General features: G+C 42.1%; 1 protein-coding gene across 4 annotated transcripts; it reads left to right on the top strand.

Moving 5' to 3' along the window:
* Positions 1 to 4204: 4204 nt before the first annotated feature.
* On the top strand, positions 4205 to 17778 carry plat (plasminogen activator, tissue). Of its 4 annotated transcripts, none has more exons than XM_078285187.1 (15): positions 4205 to 4342; positions 10047 to 10134; positions 10279 to 10399; positions 10641 to 10775; positions 11800 to 11910; positions 12740 to 12914; positions 13234 to 13325; positions 13437 to 13611; positions 13783 to 13868; positions 14055 to 14120; positions 14303 to 14507; positions 14617 to 14759; positions 15179 to 15319; positions 15770 to 15918; positions 16063 to 17778. In XM_078285187.1, the coding sequence occupies exons 2-15, from the start codon at positions 10072 to 10074 to the stop codon at positions 16231 to 16233; spliced, it is 1833 nt and encodes a 610-aa protein (XP_078141313.1). In that variant the 5' UTR covers positions 4205 to 4342; positions 10047 to 10071; the 3' UTR covers positions 16234 to 17778. The 4 variants fall into 4 exon arrangements, with proteins under 4 accessions (XP_078141313.1, XP_071775578.2, XP_078141314.1 ...); XM_071919477.2 differs by having other exon boundaries at positions 10279 to 10321; positions 16063 to 17777; XM_078285188.1 differs by having other exon boundaries at positions 4223 to 4342; positions 10050 to 10134.
* The last annotated feature ends 375 nt before the right edge of the window (positions 17779 to 18153 follow it).

Below are 18153 nucleotides of genomic sequence, written 5' to 3'. Positions count from 1 at the left end.
CATTAGTAAGACTTATCACTAGTCTGGTTATGCTTGGAGACTCATGTGTTGTGATGGATATGACATTTCCCTTACCACTGTTTATTGTGTAAGAGAGGGACAGACCATAACTGGTATACTTGACTGCACAGTTACTGTCAATCAGACCTGTGATGCAGCATGTTGTTGGCATGTTAGTGTTACAGGGGTGATCGGGCTTCATCCCCTAAGCCAATCAAGCCCGTCATCATAGAACTACTGTTATCATGTGTAACTATCATTGTCTCTGCACCCCACCATCTATCTATAGAAAGAAGACAAAAATCGTAGACTGGGGGTCCCTGGAACAAATGTGAGTCTGTGGTCTGAAGCATCATAGGTTCTTGACATGAACACGTTTGGGAACCCCTGCTCTAGCCATTAAACCATGACGTAATCATAGCTTGCAAATGCATTACAAAATGCTTTTATGTCCTGAGCAGTGATCTGATTATGCAAGTGATGGCTCATAGTTTATTTAGGGAATAGACCTAATACATTTGTAGGCTCAATTTTATGACTTCTTCTCTTCTCGCCAGCGGTGCGATCACCTTCCCAAACCAGTCAGGGCAGCAGAGCCACTCCCTATATTGCTTGGTGATCTGAAAACTCATTACCAAGAAAATTACCAAGAAATACTTAACGTCTCCGTCTCCTTCCTGAATTACATCTGCTCTCTTACATCATCCTCCTCTCCTTGCACTGAAAAACTTGCTTCTTTTTCTGTCTTGCTTTTTCTAAACTTTTCTCCCTGGATCTTATTTCTTCATCTAGCACTTTTCTATCATACACAATGAGGACACAGGGGTATTTTTTGCATCTGTCGTCAAGGCGATGTGCCTGGAAATGTTCATTGGCCCTGTTTGGTAATGCAGAGGATTAACTTGGTAGGCTTGACAATTCAGTTTCATGGAAATATATGAGATTATACATGACGCACACGCAAACTGTTAAAAAATGTTAAACCTGATTACCAGTTTTGTTTGTTGGTTGTTGTTTTTTTCAAAACAATCTTTATAGAGGGTCAAAACATCCAGAGTGCTCAAAGAATCCTATCTCTATTTTAATTACTTTATACTTCTTTATATAAAATGTTAAATTTTTTATGTACTATGTTGTTCTTCTGTGACCAATTTGCAGTGTCATTGTTGATCAGATGGACGTTGTGTTTGGAGAGGATTCACTTCAGAATTTCCCCAATATACTGAACTTTTTCGTTTCTTGTATCGAACAGTTCAGGTGAATTCTGGAAACCCACTCTGATGCAACAAACTTTATCTACATTTACAAACACACTTTGTGAAGAATGCATACAAAACTCTGCCATTGTTGTATCGAACAGTTCAGGTGAATTCTGGAAACCCACTCTGATGCAATGAACTTATGTTCAATGTTTACAAACACTTGAATGTGAACAAAACTCACATGTATCTGACGTCTTCCTGACGTGATCTTAGAGTGAGGAGGGCCCACTCAAGATCACTTTGGATATGCTTGTAACAAAATGCTTCCTGTTTACATTTACCAAACATGGTGCTGTTTCCTTATCTCCAGTTCAGTACGATGGAGAGGGCTTCACAGGAATCAGGAAAGATGCAACTCATAGTGTAAAGTCTATTAAGATCCATGCTTTTGTCTTGTCAGGTAAGCCTAACCTGTGGAAATGGCCTCACTTACATATTTTTTATACAATTAGAAAAATCTTCTGCTTGGTAACTTTTGACTTGAATTTTACACGGCCCAATAACTTTTTGTAATGTGATTTTACTGGACACATTGCTATAGATGTTGAATGTATAAATGTACAGTGATATGTATAGTCTCCTGTCCGCTGTATATGAGGCTCTATTGTCCATGTATCACGTGAAACAGGATGAACTGTGAAACTGGGAGCTGTGTCTCAGCACCAATGTCACCAAGACAGACTCCTGTACATTCATTGTAGCCTGCTTGGCACTTGGTACTTTGTTTGTGAATTTGGAAATGTACTACAAGGAACCATGAAAAACACATTTACCCACACATAGTTAGGCAATAAAAATTTCTAAGAACGTTGAAAAACAATGTTTAGTCTAGTTTGCTTCCACAGAATTTACCAAGGCAGGGGGTTTATACACGGTAACACTGAAGACACTGAATACATGAGGTTAATTATTTATTATATGTGTGTGTGTGTGTGTGTGTGTGAATTTGTGTTGCATTGAGGAGTAACTGAATATATGATCAAATAAATCTCATTACAAAAATGTTACTGCAATCCATTGTAAGTAAAGTTAAAAAAAAATACTTAAAATAAGTAAATAATAACTTTTTCAATTACTCACATACAGTATATTGATACACTTCATATTGATAGATTTTGGTGGATTGGTGTGATTGATTACAATTTTATGCTGGTAATCAGTCAACTGTAATGGATTACATTTTGAAAGCATAACCTTCATAACCCAGTGTGTGTGTGTGTGTGTGTGTGTGTGTGTGTGTGTGTAGGTGTGTGTGTAGGTGTGTGTGTGTGTGTGTGTGTGAATTTCCTCATCAAGGACTGTGACTTCACACTAATCTAACACAGATGGACTCGGAGAGGCCAGACGCCAAACTAACTGCCCTCGCCCATTACATCCTAAAACGCCATGTTCCCAACTATTTAATGTGGAGTTGCAACAAACAGTAAAAACAATAAACATGAATTATCCAATGCAATTAAAATCACTATTGGTCTAATAAAACATCGAGCCATCCTGAAGGCTAAGTGACTGATTTCCTGAGGAAGGGATGGGTTGAATCAAGGGGACTACAGTCACCACAAATGACTCCTGGTGCCAACTGGGTTACCACACCGCTTCACTCTCACCCACAGCCGGCTTCAAGAGGTCACTGCAGTGTGAAAAATCAATCCTATGCCAGTGTTTATACAAATCCACGCCCATCAGAGTTAATTTAACACTTCTGATAGTGTTAAAAAGCCGACCCAGATCCATATTAGCTCTAGAAAGGGACAAAATAACTCCCCAATCTACACTTGGTATATATAAACAGGAAGCATTTTTTCACAAACATAATTATCCAAAGTGATCTTGAGTGGGCCCTCCTCAATCTAAGATCCCGTCAGGGAAAGGTCAGATACATGTGAGTTTTGTATGCATTCTAAAGTGTGTTTGTAAACGTAGATAAAGTGTGTTGCATCAGAGTGAGTTTCCAGCATTCACCTGAACTGTTCGACGCAAGAAATGAAAAGGTTCAGTATATTGTGGAGATTTTGAAGTGCATCCTTTCCAAATGCAACATCCGACCAGCATCTGACCAGCAGTGTTTTTACAAGCCCACACCCATCAGAGTTAATGTAACACTTCTGATAGTTTTAAACACCTGTTCCAGAGCCATATCAGCTCTATGAGTGGACAAACAACTGTCCAATCAACACTTGTCAACTTCAAATGATTGTCACTGAAAATCAACACAACACTACACACTTAAAAATGACAACATAACACAAAGACAATACTCTTAATAACAACATCTGTTATGTTAAAATGTATAGGTCCATTGTCATTAACATTTGTAACAGAAATGTGTGTTGTCCCTGCATTAAAATGACATCCTTTTCAAGAGTGTGAGAAAATTGCTGTGTGACTTTTGGTATGATTACATCCACGATTTGGCATTTGACAATTTTTTCAATGTTAATAGTGTTGATTTTTTTCAGTGACAAGTGTTGACTGGAGAGTTGTTTACCCATGGAGCTGATATGGCTCTGATCAATGTTGTCTGTTCAAAACAACAAATGTAAAAGTGTTAAATTAATAATATGTCAGTGTTATATCATGATTAGGACACTTAAAAAATTAAATGAACACAGAGGATTTTGCTTTGTGCCAGAAGGCTATGTTTGCTAAATGTTTTAGGCTATTTGCACATGAAATACAGATGGACAGACAGACAGACGGACAGGCGGATAGACAGATAGATAGATAGATTTCCTAATCACAGAATACGCCATTGTTGACCTCACACTGTTTTTAGTTCCAGTTACTTTTACGAAACCGTTCTTTCCCAGGAAACATCCGGTACCTGGAGCGGGAGAGTCCCGCAGCGGCACCGCCCATCATCCGGCCGGCCGGCCCCGCTTCCCCGCTGAGGTCACAGCAGCCCTCCCCTCCTCCTCCCCTCCCCCCCCCCCTCCCCTCCACACACCGACAGGAGCGCTCCGATAAAACCCTGGGAAGAGAGGGAAAACGGCCACACTCCGAGCGATACGTCCCAAGGTCAGCGACTGTGCTACTCGAGGGATACTGAGAAGCGACCGTATCAAAGGACATTATATTCGGTAAGAGCTTGTTTCTCCTTATTATTTACTCATATGCAAGCAGGCTCCCGATCCGTGTAGCCTATTATTCTGGAAATAGAACTAGGACTATTCCGCAGTCTGTTCTACTTTATTGAAACAACTTCTGTCCATACTGTTTCAGTTTGAATCATGCCATTAGATAAATAGTTTATAATCTGGATTATTGATTGGGTTTATGGAATAGGCGACATAGTAGGCTAGGCTAGTTTTTGGTGATGATGCAGTCGCAAAATGTCACAGACTGGCTGTTAGTTGTTTGGCTTTATCAGCATTTGTTGTTTTGGGCAACACAAAGAAAGTTATCTATTTCGTTGGGGTTTGATGTAAGGTAAATGAAGCAAGCATTTTTGTACACACACTTGATAAATAGATTGGACTGAATCAGCGCAACTGATTTCTATGGCTGCTGGGCAATCTTTTGTAGTCTTTCAATAGAATCATATGTGGTGAAATAATGATATGGAGTTGTCATGATACACAATTTTTTTTGTCTAAATTAATGATTAACAGCAAATACTACTTTATCTCTGAGATCTGAAACTAGTTAGGGGATATTATTTTAAAATGACAGTTTTATCACATCACCATGCAGCTCAATGCAATGAATATCAATTTGATTAACAGGTGACTTTGCATGTTGCCAGATATCCTTATACTGTGTTACTGTATTAATCTTGTCCATATCACACAGTCTTACAATTTCACATCACCTGTATCAGGAGCTGGAAGTGTGTGTGATTCTGGAATAACCAGTGCTTGCTCATTCATTTGGTATTCTACTACTATTCTCACTATCCTGACTTTGTTTACCTTTCTCCATCCATCTCCACCTTTTTCGTCTGGTATGAGTCCTCCTACATCAGGCGTTCACTCCTCATCCCCAAACTCTTCTCAGTCAGTAGATCAACAATTGCATGAATGACATCACTGCAAAACTCTTGGCAGCACAAAACAACTCAGCGTTCTTTGGCTTCTTCCTTAACTGTTATGAGATAACAGGGAGAACGTGATGATATTCATTGAGGAATATCTCTCCCATGATACTGCGATTCTTAGTGTGTGTGTGTGTGTGTCTGTGTGTGTGGGTGGATGGGGGCGGGTGTATACATGCATGCATTCTGAGCCAAAAACTGACTAATTCTGCACTGGATCATTAACCTACAGGCTCTTACGTCTGAGCTAACGCCTTGGGAATTTCACTCCCTTCTATCTATCAGCGCCGAGGCTCTCCATCACACTGATACCTTGTAGTTTTGCGTCTTCATGCGCTGTGAGAAAGTAGTTTGTATTTGTTATCTACATTTTTCCCAGTGTGGTCATTAGGGTTTCTGTGTCTGGCAGCGAGCGCTGGAGCCTCAGACTGAGTCTTGTGACTCATGGGACCAGGCCTATATAAGCTGTAAGTCAGAGTGGTCAGACAGAGAATAGAGCTGGATCAGACTGTGAACAAGTGTCACATGATGAAGTCGGATTTCTTGAGAATGAACAATTCGATATTTGGCAGCAAGCTGGAGTTTTAGAATGACCGCTTTTCATACTTGCATCTGAATAAACCGTCTTTCTCATCCCTACTCTTGCTCTTGCTGACCGAACAAGGGAATTGTATGTTCATCTAATAGCCAGCAGTGTGGCTGAAGAATCCCATTTATGACGCCATCTGTGTCTCCATCTCCATCTGTCTCTGTGTAGTCCTGGAAGATGGGATGACTCAACTCTTCTTGCATGAAAGGCAGGACTACTCATCACCTTTCTGCTGACCTCTGGGATTTGATTCCTTCACCCTCCTCTCTCCCTTCTCCCCTTTCTCTCCTTTCTCTCTCCTCTTTTCACTCTCGCCCTGACATTGCTCTCTCCATTGTTTCATCTCCTTCCATGCAGTTATCCCACTCTCCATCATCTCTTCAGCGTTTTTTTTCTACTCAGTTCCAATGTCATCACCTGCTCCTTCCACTCCCCTCTCTCGGTCCTCTCTCTGAGTCTGTGATTCTTTGTGTAGCTTTTCTGATACAGAGAGCAGGGCTTTAAATCTTGAGGCTGAGAGAGGCTACAATGCAGCTCTCTGTTCTGCGGGACATTATAGAGCCAGATCACACTGGGTTTATTGAAGCTTGACTGAAAACCCCCAGTAAGGAATGGATAATGCCTGCCAAGTAGCTTACGATACCTGCATTACAATTCATAACTGTCATAGGTAAACGTATCACATGAATGCAGGGCGTTTAAGTTGAGGTACAATAGTAAATAGAAGCTATTGTAGAAGTTGAAAGCACCTATAGGGGTCCCAACGGGTCAAACTAGCTCAAAGCAGCTTCGTGTTATGATGTTCTAGCGGAAACCGACAATGCCAGCCTGGCGTGAGACGAGAACGAGAAGAGTGTTTACAATTCAACCCCGCCAATGTTCGGCTTTCTAAGAAATATTGTTATGAAAGTAACTTTGCTGCCAAAAACAATTAGACCGTAAGAATGTTACACTAAACACTGTAAAGGTGTTTCCTCTGCCAGTTCCTCTCCTGGGTGCCAGGCCATTCTCTTTTAAAAGGGAGTGGGCAGCACCTCAAGTACTTTATAAATTCCCCTGACAGTCTTGGAGAAGAGAGACAGGAAAGAAGGCACAGAGACTTTTAATAGCATCTAGTGAACCATAATTCAGACTTCACAGGCAGATGCAAGAGCGTTTCATGTGGGCCATGCCAGCTCAGCGAATGTAAATTCAGCATTCTAGCCATTCTTCAGCTTTTGGGCTGTTCTTTATTTAGCGCCATATAAACACTGACACCTGATCTGACATTTTGACCTTGTTACTGGAAGACAGGAATGTCTCACCATGACCTTTACAAACTCAGCACACCATCATCATTGCACATCCTCGCTAATGGTCCGGTGAACTCACTGCTAGAGTCAACGATTAGTGGCTGTGGTCAACGCTTAAAGACAGTTTTTTATGCTGTAACTGCATGACAACACACTGATAGGAAATGAATAGCGTTAGAGGGTTACCCATTACTACTAGCTCTGGACGTAAATCTAACTGTGTGTGTGTGCGCATCTGTGTTTCTCTGTGTGTGCCCGTCTGTCTTATCTGTGTGCATGTGTGCTCCAATAACGTGGTGCGTCTTAAAATTGCTGTCATAAGTTGATGCTGAGTCACAGTCTGGCTCTGGCTTAATTCCTACTCCGCTGCTGTTTTCATTTGTTCCATTCAGGTTTGACCTACTAAGAGAGCCACGCTCTCTTCAGTTCCTCATGCAATAGACTTGGTCCTACACATTTCTTCTCCATAATGTCAAAAGCAGCCATTAACCCATTGGGTGTGACAGACAAATGCCTTAATCCCCTCTAGGAAATTAGCTCAACTGTATGCTACATAAAACTAAAAAAGTTGCTGCCTCAACCAGAAATTTACTTTACCAAGATTTTGTCTGTGCATTATGTTCGTTTTATGTGTTTATGTCTGTGAGCATGCATTAAGCGTTATGAACCAGGCCACAAAAGCAGCTAAAACTCAGGCCAACTGGATTGTGGGGTTGTCAAAGAGCAGCTGATAATCCTGCGGTGTTGGAGGCGCCCAAGCAGGGCCTCTGCCTGACAGATACCACAGACTTTAAAATGGGTGGGATGAACATATGTTGATGTCTGATGTGTGTAAGTGTGCCTGTGTGTGTGTTTGATATATGCATGTTTACGATTGTGCACTGTACGCACGCTGACAGTATTTTAGCAGGAAACACATGTTTTTGGCTGACGGGGGGAGACAGGGGCGACTGAACAGAGCTGAACAGCTGCACAAAGGAAACAAAAAGGAAACTAGACAGAGCCGTTTCTGTTACTGACGTCCTGCCAATGAGGTTCAGTTAGGGGGTGAAAGCACAGAGCAACAGGGTTTTCATCTGGTTGACACAAGGCTAGTTTCAAGGGACCTGTCCTCTTAATGGTGAGTGTGTATGTGTGTGTGTGTGTGTGTGTGTGTGTATGTACGTGTGTGTTTTCAAAGTGAAAATCCTGCAAGGGAGTCTTTGTTCCAGTAACAATGAGGAGAATGAACAGTGAATCTTTGTGTCTGGGAGAGTTGATTAGCTCTACGTTCCAAAGCACATTGTGTGTATGTGTGTGTGTGTGTGTGTGTGTGTATATGTGTGTGTGTGTTTGCCAACGTGGCCGTTTTACCTCACTGATAAATCAAAACACTACACTGTTTTCTATTAGCTCAGTCAACCACAGAATATGAGTCAGTGAAGAACCAGCCAGCAGTGAACAGCGTGTAAAAATGGGCCTGTGAATAGAAGTGTCAGTGCATGCATGTATGCAGATGGGTATTGATGTGTGTCTGTGTCTGTGTTTGTGTCTGTGTGTGTACTTGTCTGTAGAATTGGCTTTTTAAGTAACTTAGTTGTTCTTAAAGCAAAACTGAGATCAGATTTTTCAGTCTTATGTTCAACTTTCTTTCTTCTCCTCTCTTTCCTGTGTTCCCTTTAGATCTTTCTTCCCCATTTTCCTTCCTAAATCCCCCCACCACCCCCCTTGTGTGACTCATGTTTACTCACACTTGACTGAGGGGCAACAGGCACTATCCTCTATATTACTTTTCTACATAATGCAGCTCCTTTTAAACAAAGAAGAATAAGTCTAAACATCTCTCCTAGATGTTTTTATAACCCCGGGCAACAAAGAGTTCTCCCCTTTCATTTTAAAGCTCTGAGTCACTTTATCCAGCTGCATCTGGTGCTTTGCTCTGTTAAAGATGGAATGCTCTCAAGATGGTGCAGAGTCCTTCTGCGTGCTCCGGTCTTGGCTCTAGGATTGTCCGAATTGTTTTGTTTATGGCCTCTGTTTGATGTGGTGGTCAGCGTTTCATTTCTGAAATAGTAAAGTCAAGATGATCCGCGTCCTGTTTATCCCCGCGGGAAAGAGATACAGAAGTTATGATGATACGTTGGTTATACTGTATGAAGTAGGGCCTTTGGTAGGTGGAAAGTGACAAGAAATTGAATCAGGGAATTGGGTCTGAGGGGAAGGAAGGTAAGGAGTATCGCTGAGCCCTCAAACGCAATACAAACTTGTTGAACTCATTCACTCTGTTGAATGATCCAATCAGGTCAGGCCCGTAACTGGGCTATTACTTCCGGTCTGACTCTACCATGCTCACAGGAAACCAACACAACTTCAAGGAACTAGAAATTACCCTCGTTTCCCACATTCATCCCACCTTGCCCTCCCTTTCCTCCCCAGTTGTCTCTCCGGCCCGAGGGAAGAGTCAGAGGAAGGCGGGGGAAAGAGGAAGGAAGTTAAACTCAGGAGCATTAGAAAGTCGGGACAAGCAGAAGAGGCGTCCAGTGCTGGCCCTTTTCCTGCAATTCTTCTCCTTGTTGGCTTGATGACAGCTTTACAATAGGAGATTTCCACTGATAGAAATACATACATGGAATGGAATAAAAACATACAGTATGTGTGTATTGGCAGCAGTGGAAATCTCCGATTGTAAACCTGCCATCGATACCGAGCCAACAAGGAAAAGAATTGCAGGAAAGGGGTCAACGTTGGACACCTCTGACGCTCGTCTCGCCTTTCAGATGTTGATTTTGTTTTTTCAGGCACCGCTACTCTAGACATCAGAGCCTCACCTTCGTGCAAATGGTCTTTGTTTCAGGAATTGTCTCTCATAATTGTTTTTATTCCATTTCCAGCAGATTGAAGTCCTCATTTGAAGCCATGACCAGAACATTTGTACTTCTAATACTCCTGTCTGCTCTCTGCTGCGGCCTAGCGGACAATGTAAGTAGTTCATCCAAAGACAACAGTATTGTCAGATTAAATAGATTCCTTTCGTTACCAGTATTTATTCATCGTCATCCATGCACTGCTGCACTGTGAGACTGTGAGACATCTGCCATGCTAAATGCCTCTCCTCTCTTCCAGGTCAAGCTCCTACGTACTAGGAGAGGGACTCGCTTTTACAGAGGTGAGCCTGACCGGAAGACTCCCAGACGGACCCTTTTGATTATTCGTGTCGACAAGTCCTCACCCTCTTTTGACTCCTGTGAGCCCCATCACTCATTCTCTTTGTCTTCACTAATATCATCATCATCATCACACTTAGATTCTGTTAATTCTCCGTTGTCCTTCATGTGTCTGTTTCCCTCTGTGTGTTGGTACTCATTACCTTCATGTTTATTCCCTCTTTTTCTACATGTAATAATGATTATGTTTGTGTGTATCTTCTTGTTTGTTTGCCTAATTTTTTATTGTGTGTGTGTGTGTGTGTGTGTGTCTTCTCGCAGCACATTGTGTGGATAGTCAGACGTCAGCAGTGCGTAGTTATGGGGACACATGGCTGCGATGGAGGGGACAGCGTGTGGAGTTCTGCCGCTGTGCATTAAGAGGACGAGAGCGCTGTCATTATGTGCCCGTCATCAGTGAGTGAGACTTAGACGCACAGACACACACATCGGCTGACCCGCTTGTCTTTCCACTGTCTGCCTTTCTGTTTTCTTTCCTACCTCCCCAGATTTTATCTGTGTTCACAACCAGTACAATTTGCCCTTCTTCTGCTGTTTAGTCTGTTTGTCTGCTTATCTGCCTGCCTGCCCTTTCCTGATTGTCTTCTGTAACTTGCTGTTACATCCTTAGACATTTTTTTTCTTGCCCTCCTCTCATTCACATGTCCTATTCTCTGTTATTTTCGTAGTTCAAAATGAAGAACCGTTGGCTTTCTGTGTTTTTGAGTGGGCGTAGTTTAGTCTAAGATTGTTTTAAATACTCTTGCCAGACCAGCTCTTATACGCACTTTCACCCCCATTGACGAATTCTGTGAGGCATAAACGCCCCTCCCTGAGACAAATTACAACCACATTTCAGTCTGCCAAACTGCATGGTCTGTGAGCTCATACCACTAGAAGTGAGTGGGGCGCCATTACTTTGTACATTCGCCTTTAAGAAATTTTAAAATAATAAAGAAAATACTGGATTGTTGATGGTGTAGCAACCGCTTAGAACCAGTTTTGGTAAACAAAAAGCCCCTTTTGATTAAAAGCACAGAGTGGCGTGAAATGATGTTATATTTTGAAAGTCAGGCTAATGAAGACATCTGCTACTATGTTAGAAAACACTTATATTGAAATCAGTCAGGTTCCAACAGCAAACCATGTACATACTGTACATGTATTTCTATACTTATACTTATATATTACTTATAAACTATCTAAAAAAATGACCTATTCCCTAATTTCCACTTTGAAATTTGCTATATACTACTTTTTCATACAAATACTTTTTGTGTTGTTTTTATGTTAAATGTGACCTAAGTCAAAGTCTTTGTATGTGCAAACTTTCTTGGCCAATCAGTCTGATTCTGATTCTGATTGTTAGGATTATCACTTGTGCTGAAATAGTGAATGAAATCACAAACGAACTCACCGGCTCACTATCTGCCGCCTTTAGACTGCCACGCGTCTCGGTGCTATAATGGAGGGACCTGTAAGGAGGCGGTGTACTCTTCAGACTACCTTTGCCAGTGTCCTGCAGGCTTCAGAGGGACTCAGTGTGAGATCAGTAAGTACTCAACAAACTCTTAAAAACATTATTTAGTCTAATTGCTCCCGTATATTGGACTACTGTTTAAAACACTTCCTCTGTAAACTGTTCTGCAGCTGGTAAGCCATGGATGGATGCAGAGTACGCCTCACATTTGCCTGTGTCTAGTTTGGATACTGTTGATGTTGATTGTAATGCCAGACTAAACCCAGCCATGTCCATAGCAGTGTGAACCGTGACACAACACTGATTAAGATAGGGTAACAGACTCACTTTGTGACTCATAGGTGTCGTGAACCTGTGGTTTTGAGGGGGAAAAGAAAGGATCATAAACCATGGAAAGAAATTCTGGGATATGAATGTTTTTTCTGCGGGCGACTTCTTGAGGCTTTTGGACACCCCACCCACTCAACACAATAATTATGCTAACCCCATTCTTACAGCCAAGTGATTTCAGCTAAAGAGTAATGAGTTGAGAGAAGCCAGACTCAATAAATGTGATTTCATTTATGATCATCATAGTTTATGTTCCGTCATTGGTTGCAACCACAAATTGAAAAAATACCATATAACTGCCATTAGGACAAAACCAAACACGCCCTGAAGAGTTATTAACAACACATTCATTTAATTTAAACTGAATTGTGCACACATGTAACATTGTTGTCATAGTTTTTTCATTTTTTTAGTAGTTTTAGTAGTTTTAAGTTTTTATTTTGTCAAACTAAATATGAAACAAATGAAAACTGGAATGTTTGGCCAATAATTTTAGACTGATACCAGTGTCATAACTCAATGAGTGAAAGTATCATATTACTATACTATAACTCCTCTCTTTCCCCCATAGACACCAATGAGAAGTGTGTTGTGGGGCAGGGCGGAGGGTACCGCGGGACGTGGGGCATCAGCCGCACAGGAGCTGAGTGTATCAACTGGAACTCGACGTCTCTGAGGGGAAGGAGGTTTACAGCAAAAAGACCAGACGCCAGCAGTCTTGGACTGGGCAACCACAACTTCTGCCGGTACGCTACCAGTCTGTTTTAGTTTAGTACATTCACTAGCTGGAGCTTTCCTAGGAATGAAGTGCAAATCTCTCTCAAATATTTCAGACATCACTGGTCTAACTTTACATAAAACATTCTTCTGGCGTTGTTTCACTGATTGGCCTGATGTGGATGCTATAATCAAAGGTCAAGATTTCTAATTTTGAAAGGCCATAACTGCTACACCACTGGTCTGATTTTTATGACACTTGGAGCAATGATGCATCTTGTTACTAACTGACTACATCATTCATGGGGGATGAAGTGTTTACTTGTTTTCCTTGCCTCTCCCTCACAGCAACCCCGACAATGACGACACTCCCTGGTGTTACATCTATAAAGGCACTCAGATTGACTGGGAGTTCTGCTCCTTGCCCAAGTGTCCAGAAGGTGAGGTTTTACCAAACAAAATATTTAGTAATTCTTAAACTGAAATAGTTCTCCCCCCGTGTGAATACTTTAAATGCTTAGACCTCGCTGTTTCTCTGTGTTTGGGTCCAGATAAGTACCAAGAGTGTGTGCTGGGCTCTGGCCCGTCTTACCGAGGCACAACAACCGTCACTAAGAGCGGCTCTCGCTGTCTCCCGTGGGACTCCCCCCTTATCAAGCGCAAGTTCTACAACGCATGGAGATCTGACGCCCTGGAACTGGGGCTGGGCAGCCATAGCTACTGCAGGTACACACACCGACACATACAATACACAGTAGTGACCCACACATACACAAACCCACACACACGAGTGCTTGCTCACGCACATATGCCCCCATGCACTCCTCCCACACAGAAAATTCAGAATAACTTTTCATCAGAAGCTTACCCCGCATTTCCCCTTCCTTTATCCACTAGGAATCCAGACGGTGATGATGGTCCATGGTGTCACATCTACAAGAACCTGCAGCTGACCTGGGAGCTGTGCGACATACCCAAATGCTGTAAGTATCCTTGTTTCCGTAGTGACAGCACAGCAAAATCTTTAACTTTATGATGATGTTGATACATGGCAGTGAGATTGGTCAGACTTGCACTATAAGTCAACTATCTGTCAGAAATGGAATGAATAAAATCCTCTGGACTGTGATGTACTGTCATGGTAATCATAATTTTTGCCTTTTTTTCAGCGAGGCATCCAGGTACTATCACCACTCTTGGCCCTCGCGGCCCCACCACTAACAACAATGACAGAGGTAGGATATATTTACACTCGCTGAAAATAACAGAGAATTCATCCAGCAGACCCATTTTATTTCTATATTCTTCCTCCACTGTTTCTTGTTACGTTTGTGGTGTATATATCTCAAACAACCAATATCAAGAACACTAAAATCTGTTTTTTAACCGGGGTACTGCAACCTGTCCTTCTCTGTAGGAACATGTGGGCAGCGATCTGACAACACCCTGAGCCGCCCCTCGTTCCGTATGTTTGGGGGCCGGGACAGCGACATCACGGAGCAGCCGTGGCAGGCAGCCATTAATGTTTACCAGTCCCGTCTCAGAAACCACTTCCACCGATGTGGAGGAATCCTCATTGACTCCTGTTGGGTCCTGTCAGCTGCACACTGCTTTGAGGACATGTAAGAACTGTACACAGACTCATACTCACCTGCACACACACACACACACACAGAAATAGAAATGAACATATTTCCCATATGTCACACTCACAAACATGTCCCGTTTCAGTCTCAGCTCTGACGCGAAGAAGTTGCAGGTCGTTCTGGGCAGAACGTTTCGGAAACAGAATTCTACCAGTGAGCAGATTTTTGAGGTCGAGAAGTTCTGGATCCACGAGAAATTTGACAATGAAAGCTTTGACAATGACATAGGTGAGTAAAGATTTCAAGAGACAACAATTTTGTACTTATTTATTAAATCTTCCATATATGTAATATTCAATATATTGCTGTTGTCAGGTGAAAACCTTGTATCGCCAAAATGCTTTTCAGGAACTAAGAAAAGCAGCTTTGGTTTTAGCTTGACGGTCATGCACTTTTTGGTTTATCAAACTGAAAGGATTTCATCAGCCCAAAGGTTGTAGAATTATCTCATCCTATAGCATGTGATCCTTCAATTTAAGCAAAACATGAAAATCGCCAACATTGGACGTACAAGGTTTTCACCCAACAGTGACGATATGGAACCTTGATTGTGCAGTAAAGGCTTGTTAAAACTTTAAATCATCTCTCCGTCTTCACCCGACATTCTCCCCATGTCTAACTTTCCTCTGGTCACATTGCACTTTCAGCCCTGTTGAAGTTGAAGACTGACATTGGCATCTGTGCGGTGAACTCTCCGGAGGTTCTGCCTGCATGTCTACCTGAACCAGGACTGGTGCTGCCGGACTGGACTGAGTGCGAGATCTCTGGCTATGGAAAAGACACAGAATGTAAGCAACACATCCCCTTAAAATACATCTCATTTTCTCGTTTTGCATTGCTGATTATGTGGCATACCCATTATACATACAGACGTTACATTATCTATTTGATATGATTCAGATAGTATGTTTGGTTTTCAAAATTAAACAGTAAAAACACTGTGCTCAAGACTTAGAATTAGGTGTGTACCACAGTGTGGAGAATGGAAATCTAGGAAAAAGAAAGGCTTTGCACATTAAAAAATGACTGACGCTCGCTATTCAGATTGAAGAATATTTAATTGATCAGCATGAGGATATACAGTAGATGTTTCAGTGCAGAGTCATTACACTTATTTGACTGACCAGCAGAGGGCGATATACATACAAACTAGCCTCTCCACAAGCATTTCCACTTAGCTGTAGGTGCTCTCACACCTTCTATATGAACATCGATTTCAACGGCCGCTCTCTCCACAGTTTCCGCAGAATACTCGGAGCGCGTTAAGAGAGGTTACGTTCGCCTGTGGCCCCAGGAGCGCTGCATCCCCGATGTGCTGTCCGGCCGCACGATTACCCCCAACATGCTGTGTGCAGGTGACACCCGCGGCCTGGATGATGCCTGCAAGGTGAGACATTGCACCACATTGTAAAATTAGTGGCAGGGACCTGTTCTGCTCATTGGCATAGGGCTTTCTGTTTGTTTGGTTGTACACATGACTCACTCTCTCTTTCTTTCTTTCTCTCTCTGTTTTTTTTGGCTTCATGTGCAGGGAGACTCTGGCGGCCCTCTCGTCTGTCAGAACGCCGGCAGGATGACTCTGATGGGTGTGATCAGCTGGGGCGACGGCTGCGGGCAGAAGGACAAGCCGGGGGTGTACACCCGCGTCACCCACTACATTAACTGGATCAATGGCAAAATGAAGGCGAACCAGGTTGTTTAGGATCTACCAGATGCCTGCAGAGAGAAAGAGAGAGCAAAGAAGACGCTGTTGGACGAACGTAGCCATAGATAGAGTGTGTAATACAACAAAGACAAGCTTACTGATGAGCAGATAGACAGACAGAACAGGCAGGACTGTGGTTCTGTTTCGAGCCTGCTTACCAGTTGATCTAAATCCACCGACCAAACCGATGGAGCTCCGAAACGCGGCCAGCAACACCACTCCTACCGAGATGCACAAGAAGAACCTCAGTGATGTGTTTTTAATGCTCAGTGTAACTCCACGTTGTCACATCCGTTTGCTGTTCTTTACTCTGCTGATTAAATAAGGATGCTAGACATGGACAGAAGCTCAGAACACTACTTTTCGTCTAAGCTCTTTCTCCTCCTCCTGTGCTGTCTGGGTCATGATTTTTTGTACTTTTATACGAGTCTCTGCTTCTCCATCTCTCCATCTGACACCCAGCGTGGGGCGTGGAGGGCAGATCATCACCAAGCTGCGGGTTCAGTCAGAGAACCTGCAGGGAAATGATAGGAAAGTTGAGAAATGTCACGTCTGCTAGACATGTGACACAGCACATTCCTTTCCACTGACAGGTGGCACATGGATTTTAGCCTCATTCTACTTAGCTTCATGCCAGTTTATGGAATGAAGTCATTAGGGTAGATGTTAGGTCAGTAGCACTTATAATCCAAAAGGACACACACTCCACTCAACATTTGCTTTTCACAATAAGCCACATAGGAATGTTTTCGCTACCCCCAAACGGATTTTTGTAAAAGCTTGTGCAAGGATTGTATTACAGACTCATCATCTAGATATAAGGTTATGTTGAATAAATTTGTTGTGTTCTCCATCATTTGGTTATTTGGGGCTTGGGGTTATTTTTTATAGTACCAGACCTTCATACTAACCACAAGACTATCTGCTGGTTCAGATTCAATAAAGACTATGCCTTCTGTGCACCAAAAACCCCTCCTCCTCCTCCTCCTCCTCCTCCTCCTCCTCCTCCTCTTCCTCCTCCCTCCTCCATGGTCACTCGGTCCCCTTGTAGATGTGAATAGATTCGGACAGGTGTAAACAGGAAACTGTGGGCTACACTCCACTCAACAAAACTGTGTCCAGTTCTTTCAGATTCACTATAGACGAGGGGAAGAGACGACCGGGCATAAACTCCCAGAGCACTTCTGCATTTAGCATGTATGTTGTTTGAATGTTGATTTTATATTGGCAAAGACTTGGAGGAGTTTTGTCTGTACTATACTGAACTGCTTGTTGACTGCAAAGCTAGACTCCTTTTTTCATCTTTCTTAGGGTTGCTATGTGATAGACTCTCAAGGGAAATTGGGTTTTAGATGTTTTGTATTAAGTTAATATTTATGTGTATTTTATATTGTTTTCTAGAGACTTTAATGTGTGATGTTTTGTGTGTAGTTTAATAATTTATTGTCACTGCCATTATAACCACATCTGGCAAACATACTCCATTTTCAATAAATCATGTTTTGAATAAATCTCTTTATGTTTCACACTTTTTCCAACCCGTTTGTGACACTTTATATCCATCAATAAATCACTGACAAATTAATGTGAGAAGGCCTAATTATTAGCGAAAGGTTTAAACATTAATCATGGTAAAGCCTATTTTTCAAAATGCTCTCAATATTATTATGAGACCATTAAAGTTAAACTTTTCCCAGTAAGTTACAGTTTAAGAATGACTGAGGCAACTAACTTCCAAGGAAAGTTTCATCAAGCACATTCCTGGGAGTCATGATTGATGAAACTCTGAGCTGGAAAAACTAAATTCAACTTGTTTGGAGTAAAGTGACAAAGTGTCTTGGTATCAACTAAATCAGTGGTTTGGTTAATCATTATAGTTCAATTCACCCGTATCTCACACATGACACATTACCACAT

Source organism: Centroberyx gerrardi, chromosome 8, assembly GCF_048128805.1.
Source record: "Centroberyx gerrardi isolate f3 chromosome 8, fCenGer3.hap1.cur.20231027, whole genome shotgun sequence".
Taxonomy (NCBI): Eukaryota; Metazoa; Chordata; class Actinopteri; order Beryciformes; family Berycidae; genus Centroberyx; species Centroberyx gerrardi.
This window is presented reverse-complemented; position numbering and strand designations above follow the sequence as displayed.